This window comes from Cynara cardunculus (genome assembly GCF_001531365.2).
Source record: "Cynara cardunculus var. scolymus isolate 2C chromosome LG 4, CcrdV1, whole genome shotgun sequence".
Taxonomy (NCBI): Eukaryota; Viridiplantae; Streptophyta; class Magnoliopsida; order Asterales; family Asteraceae; genus Cynara; species Cynara cardunculus.
Window position 1 is genome coordinate 23,513 of NC_037531.1, and position 6,867 is coordinate 30,379.

Genomic DNA, 6,867 nt, shown 5'->3' on the forward strand with positions numbered 1-6,867 from the left:
TCCTTATTTTTATAAGTCCTTAAAAGTGGACTTGATTATGTACCGGTCGAATAGAGGGCGTATGGATCGATCCTAGGAACCGTTATCGGATATTGAATTATGGTCGTGGTTAAATCCACGGAAAGGATTGTTGTGTTGTGCTCACACCCCTTTCCTCACTTGTGCCTGAATGGACTGATCATCCTTTGGGAACAACGCATCCTCGTGATGCAGTTTGGTCTTCGGACCCTTGACATGCTTTTGGGGCATTTTGACTTTCTTTTGAATTATCACTTGGCTTTATAAATTGCTTTTGAACTTGTTATCTCACATTCATTGTTTAGTTATATTATTATCCGTTCACTGAGCATTAAGTTCAGCCGAGATTTTCTTGTCCTCGACAGGTACATGACTTAGCAGGGATTTTGGGATGAGAGCTATGGAGATGACAATATTGAAGATAACCCATTAAGTCATACTTTTGTTAAACTTTTGATGACTAATGTAGACATACTGGTATTTGGAAACCGTATTTTGAGACACGTTATCTCCGTTTGTGGTTATGTAATTATCTTTTGGAAAATTTTATTAGCTGCTCTGTTTTATATAGCGCGTTGTTTTTATCCCAATTGTGGCATCTCCCGTCTTTGACCACGTGGGACGGGGGTGTTACATTTGGTTTTGAACTGGGAAAAATGTCACTTTATGGTAAAAGAAGGCATAGTGTTAGGGCATTTAATTTCCAAAAGAGGCATTGAAGTTGATAAAGCAAAGTTAGAGGTAACTAAGAAGTTGCCTGAACCAACAACTGTAAAGTGAATCAGAAGTTTTCTAGGACATGCAGGTTTTTATAGGAGATTCATTAAATATTTTTCAAAAATATCAAAACCTCTTTGTTTATTATTATAGCATGACCATGTTTTCAATTTTAATGAAGATTGTAGAAAAGTTTTCAACATTTTAAAAGAAGCATTGGTCATTGCTCCTGTGGTAATAACTTCTGATTGGTCCAAACCCTTTGAAATAATGTGTGATGCTAATGACTGGGCAGTTGGAGTTGTGTTAGGTCAAAAGAAAGAAAAGATTTTTCATCCTGTTTATTATGCAAGCAAAACTCATAATGATGCTCAGATCAATTACACCACTACTGAAAAGGAATTATTAGTTGTAGTCTTTGCTTTTGAAAAATTCAGATCATACTTGATGGGAACCAAAGTGATTGTTCATACTGATCATGCTGCCATCAAGTACCTTATTTCTAAAAAAAGATGCAAAGCCTAGGTTAATAAGGTGGGTCTTGCTTTTACAAGAGTTTGATTTGGAAATCATTGATAGAAAAGGGGTGGATAATCTAGTGGCTGACCATCTGTCAAGATTAGAATAATAAGACAAACCAGTGCAAGGTAGTGACATCTGTGAAGTATTTCCAGATGAAAGAATTTTGGTTCTGTAGCATACTACAGTGCCTTGGTTTTATGATCTTGTTAATTACTTAGCTTGAGGGATTATTCCCAAAGAATTTAATAAGTATCAAAGAAAGAAGCTCATCTATAATTCAAAGAAATATTTATGGGATGACCATTTCCTGTTTAAAATTTATGCAGATCTTCGATGTTTGGGGTATAGACTTTATGGGACCTTTTCCTCCATCAAATAATTGTGCCTACATCTTGGTTGCTGTGGACTATGTGTCCAAATGGGTGGAAGCCATGGCTTGCCATTTCAATGATGCTAAAATAGTTGTTAAGTTCTTACAGAAGCACATATTCACTAGATTTGGTACACCTCATGCCTTAATTAGTGATGAAGGCACTCACTTTATAAACAACTTGTTGGAAGAAGTTCTTGATAAATATGACATCAAGCATAGGGTAGCAACTGCCTACCATTCTCAGACCAACGGATTAGCTGAATTGTCAAATATGGAGATAAAAGGGATTTTGGCCAAAGTAGTCAAGCCACATAGAAAGGATTGGGCATCTAAGTTAGATGATGTTTTATGGGCCTATCGGACTGCTTTCAAAACCCTATTGGTATGTCTCCCTACAAATTGGTCTTTGGAAAAACTTGTCATTTACCTGTGGAATTAGAGCACAAAGCCTATTGGGCCATTAAGGAACTTAACATGAGCTTAGATGAGGCCGGAAGAAAAAGGACTTTGCAATTCTGTGAACTTGAAGAGCATAGGAATATTTCCTATGAAAATCCTAAGCTATACAAGGAAAATACCAAGAAATGGAATAATAAAAATACTTCCAAAAGAGTTCATGAAAAGCCAAAAAGTCATGTTGTTCAATTCGAGGTTAAAGTTATTTCCTGGAAAACTAAATTCCTGATGGACCGAACCTTTTGTTGTTGCCAAAATATACCCCTACGGAGTAATTGACTTGATAGATACGGAGAGGGTACTACTTTCAAAGTGAATGGGCAACATGTAAAACCTTTCTTTGATTCCATGGCTTTTGCACAATCTGTTGAGGTTATTTTTCTGAAATAATAATTCATTGTAAATATTAGTCTTTATATATATATATATATATATATATATATAACTATTATTTTATTTTTATTCTTTTTCATTTCGCATTTATGTTTTTAATTTTTAGATTTAACTTTAATTTTATTTTCCTTTATTTTAGAATAATTATTTATAATCTCTAATATGTTTTGTTTTTACTTTAATTAGGTTTTATATTTAATTTCAATGTTTGGGTTGTGTTCTAGTTATTTTTGACCCAACTATTGATTTAAAACAGACGGCCCAATTTGTTTGTGCTAATTAACCAGACCCGGCTAAAGCAATTGGTGGCCATTCTCATTTCTTGTTAACAGGCCGCGAGGAGGAAGCCCCAAGGTGAAATCTGTGTTTAGGAAGCCCAAAATGAAGCCCATGAAGAAAAGGCCCAAGTTCGAAGCCTGCACTTTGTACGATATGTCAAGAAGCCCGCGTTTTTTTGTACTAGTTACAGTCCTTTCATCTTCAACCTCTCAACTCAGCCAGCACCATCACCGTGCTCTCTTCTCCATCGCACGGAGAACCATAAGCATTACCTCATTTCAAACCCCCATTTTTCTAAGTGACGGGACTTCCTTGAACTAGCATTATTAAGGAAAGGTACGAATTCTGACTAAGTCAATATCTTTGCCTGATAACTGACACTCAACCGCAAGGACGGTTTTAAATTTTTGAAATCAAAATCTTGGAGAAGAAGTTTAGAGCCCTTAAAACCCCTCTAATCACTGTTCATACACCGTTCGGGTTTGTGTTAAGCCATTGTTCACTATCAATTTCTCCTTGCTCCAAAACTATTACCAGTCCCCTGTTCCCCTTGTATGGCCGTTCTCAAATCTCGGCCTAGAAGAAGAGAGGGAGAATCTGATGCCATGTTCCCTGTGAACAGTAATGACCATTCTAGTGACAGCGAGGAAGAACCCATTAATGCCATCCTTTTGAGTCAGGTTCCTTTTGCCAAGTATAAACCTCAAGCTCAAGCACAAATACAACCACAATCACCTCCAAAGCCACAGCCACAACCACAACCACAACCAATATACTAAGGCACTATTCGAATGACTAGAAGCAGAGCCAAGGGTCTTACCATCTTCAAGCCATTTAAAGAGAAGAAGGGCACTGTGATTGCACTATCTGATGATAGTGATTCCCCCATAAAGAGGCTTGCTGATCAAGCTAGTGAAAACAGATCAACAAAAGTGGATTTTACTTATTTGAACACCCTGGCAGATGCAGCTACACAAATGATCACTCCAAGCATACCTCCAAGTATTACAGAAAGGCTTCAAACAGGTTTGAGAATCACTAGACCTTTAACTATGGATTTATTGTCTAGTTTCCCTGTGTATCCTCAAGCCAGTGTTGGTAGGGCTGAACAAAAACCAAAAAATCCGAAAACCAAAATAATGGCCCGATTTCACCCAATGTATGAATCCGAAATTTACTTCGGGTATGGCGGATCGGGAAGGATCCCACGATCCACCCCCGAACCCGCCCGAAACCCAAACTCGTTAGGGGATTACGTTGGGCCTTTGTATACAGGCTTGCTTGGCTAGTAGGGCTAGATAATAGTGAGACCCATCTTGCCTCTTGCGACTATCCCCGTGCGGTCGTACCCGAAGTACAAACCACCGACTACTCACTGCTGTCCGACTCCAACCGCTGCCTGCCGACGACGATTGACTGTGTGCCCGCTGCCTGCTGCCGATGATTGACTACTAGGCTGCTGACTGTTGCCGTCTGCCTCTCTCGTGGACTCTGACTGAGTGAGAGTGATAGAACACAGAAGTCTCATCTCTACACAAGAAGTAAGTAACTAAGATTCTAAGAACTCAAGTCTTCTTTCTTAAATTTCTAGTTTTTGACTTTTCTTTATATCAATATGTTATCTACATATAATCTAGCAACTGCAATTAGCAACTACATAAAGAGAAAAACTTTAAATCCCACTTATTTTACCTTCTAAAAACAAGGAACTTTCCAAACAAATCGTGAGTGACAGGATTATATGGACCTATTAATTAAAACGTTGGGTTGAAATTTTTCCTGTCTTCATTATTTTTTCTGCTAGTTAACAACCGACCGCTTTACTTTTGTTGGGAACACTCATTGTGATAATATAAAGGAGCACTTTTCTTGGATACTTTATAGTTTGTGAGTGTCTCTCACTCTAGTGTTGAGATCTACGACCAGATAGTTTATATTCTTAAACCCCATATAGTATCTACTAATGTAACAAAGTGAACTCGCAAGCTCTATTCTTTGGAGAAACTTAGATGGTAAACATGTTGCAAAAAGTGATACGTTGGTTTAAGATATGTAGAGGGAGGGGAAAGAGGGGGGGTTAAACAAAACCATAATGATTGAAAACAGAAACTAAGGTGATGACTGATTATGAAAACAGAAACTTGGGTGGTTCTTTGTTTATATTCCTGGGCTTGATCATTTAAGCTCATTTAGTCATTTATGTGTTTCAATTTCTGGGATTGGGAGGGTTTTTACTTTTTATTCATCAAATTCTTCTAGCATATTGTCAAATTGTTATATTGTTTAGAATTGTAGATGGAAAAACTTAGCACGTCTCAGTCCGGAAGTAACAGTCATCAAGCTCCTCCTTTACAATCTAATCCTACCATAAGTCAATCTATTCCGGAAAGTACAAGGAAAAGGAAAACGTTAGAATCCAGATCTCAAGTATGGGACCATTTTGAGAAGATTTTAAACGAGGATGGGCTAGTCATTAAAGGTAAGTGCTTATATTGTTCAAAATATATGCAGCTGAGGCTAAAAAGCATGGTACTTCCTCTTTAAATAACCACATGAAAGCTTGTTTAAAGAATCCCCATGCTAAGGAAACAAAGCAGTCAATTCTTGCATTTCAATCTGCAAAATTTGAGAATAGTGATGGTGCTTTGACCTCTTGGGTTTTTAACCAAGAGGTTGTTCGAAAGATGTTAGCGAAAATGATTATAATGGATGAACTTCCATTTAGGTTTGTTGAAGGGAGAGGTTTTAAACAGTTTGTTGAGACTGCATGCCCTAGATTTAAGATCTCTTCTAGATGGACAGTTAATAGGGATATATTCAGTATTTACTTTGAAGAGAAAACCAACCTTAAGAAATTGTTTAAGTCAAGCATGCAGCAGATTAGTTTGACCACTGATACGTGGACATTTGTCCAAAGAATCAATTATATGTGTGTCACTGCACATTTTATTGATGGTGAGTGGAAATTAAATAAAAAGGCCATCTCATTTGTGCCTATACATTCATATAAAGGGGAAAGTATATCTAAGGCCATAGAGAGTTGTTTGCTTGAATGGGGAGTAAAAAATATTTTCACCATCACAGTTGATAATGCATCAAGCAATGACATTGCCGTTGGGTTCATGAAGAAGAAGGTGGTGAATTGGGGTGGTTCTTCTACTAGGGCAGAGTACATACATATGAGATGCAATGCTCATATTCTTAATTTGGTTGTATAAGATGGATTGAAATTAGCAGATTCAACAGTAAGAAGATTAGGGATTGCATTAGGTGGGTGAGGGGTTCTCCATCTAGGTTGAAGAAGTTTAGAGAACTTGCAGAATTGCTTGAAGTGGAAGAGAAAAGTTCCTTATGTCTTGACGTTCCAACTAGATGGAACTCCACCTATATGATGCTTCAAACCGCAATAGGTTACAGAAAAGTTTTTGAAACGTATGAGAGTAGTGACATCGCGTTACATTTGGATTTGGGTGATTCGATGCCTTCCTATCTTGATTGGTTACAGGTTGACAGTTTGGTCATATTTTTGAAGACATTTTATGAGATGACAATTAAAATTTCTGGCTCACTTTATGTCACCTCAAATTCTTTCTTAATTAGATTTCGGATTTTAGTTGCATTATTGCCGATATGTTACAATATACGTCGAAAGTTGAAGAGGTATGTTTATCTTTCCTTAATATTACCTTTACTATTTACTTATATTTGGTTGTTTACTAACTTTTTATTTTTGATTTATGAACAGGAAATGGGTGTTAAAATGAAAGAGAAGTTCAGTAAATATTGGGGTGATCCAGATAAGATGAACTTCGTCATATTTTTTGGCAATATATTGGACCCGAGAGACAAGGTTGAGTACATGCAAGTCTAACTCAATCAAATGTATGGTGAGGATCAAGGTAAGTCATGCTTTGAAAAGGTAAAGTCTAAATTAGATATGTTGTTTCAAGAGTATGTGTCAACATATTCCGAACCTTCTACCACTATGATGCCTCATCCACCTATTAAGTGTGAGAATGTTCCCGTTGGAAGGGTACAATCTAGATTAAAGAGCCAACTTAAGAAACAAAATATGGAAAGTGGGGCTTCACTCAACAAAAAGAGTGAAC

At 37.1% G+C, this 6,867-nt stretch overlaps 1 protein-coding gene across 1 annotated transcript; it reads left to right on the top strand.

Moving 5' to 3' along the window:
• Positions 1-3,549: 3,549 nt before the first annotated feature.
• Positions 3,550-6,629, top strand: LOC112511317 (zinc finger BED domain-containing protein RICESLEEPER 2-like). The gene is made up of 5 exons (XM_025116900.1): positions 3,550-3,784; positions 5,270-5,927; positions 5,996-6,263; positions 6,359-6,418; positions 6,504-6,629. The coding sequence occupies exons 1-5, from the start codon at positions 3,550-3,552 to the stop codon at positions 6,627-6,629; spliced, it is 1,347 nt and encodes a 448-aa protein (XP_024972668.1).
• Positions 6,630-6,867: the final 238 nt, after the last annotated feature.

What these genes read in the sequence shown, in the direction of transcription:
- LOC112511317 (XM_025116900.1), top strand. Translation starts at nt 3,550, where the DNA reads ATGACTAGAAGCAGAGCCAAGGGTCTTACCATCTTCAAGCCATTTAAA. An exon ending in TACAGAAAGGCTTCAAACAG is followed by an intron (nt 3,785 to 5,269) that starts GTTTGAGAATCA and finishes AAATATATGCAG; the next exon opens with CTGAGGCTAAAAAGCATGGT. An exon ending in GGTTCTTCTACTAGGGCAGA is followed by an intron (nt 5,928 to 5,995) that starts GTACATACATAT and finishes TGAAATTAGCAG; the next exon opens with ATTCAACAGTAAGAAGATTA.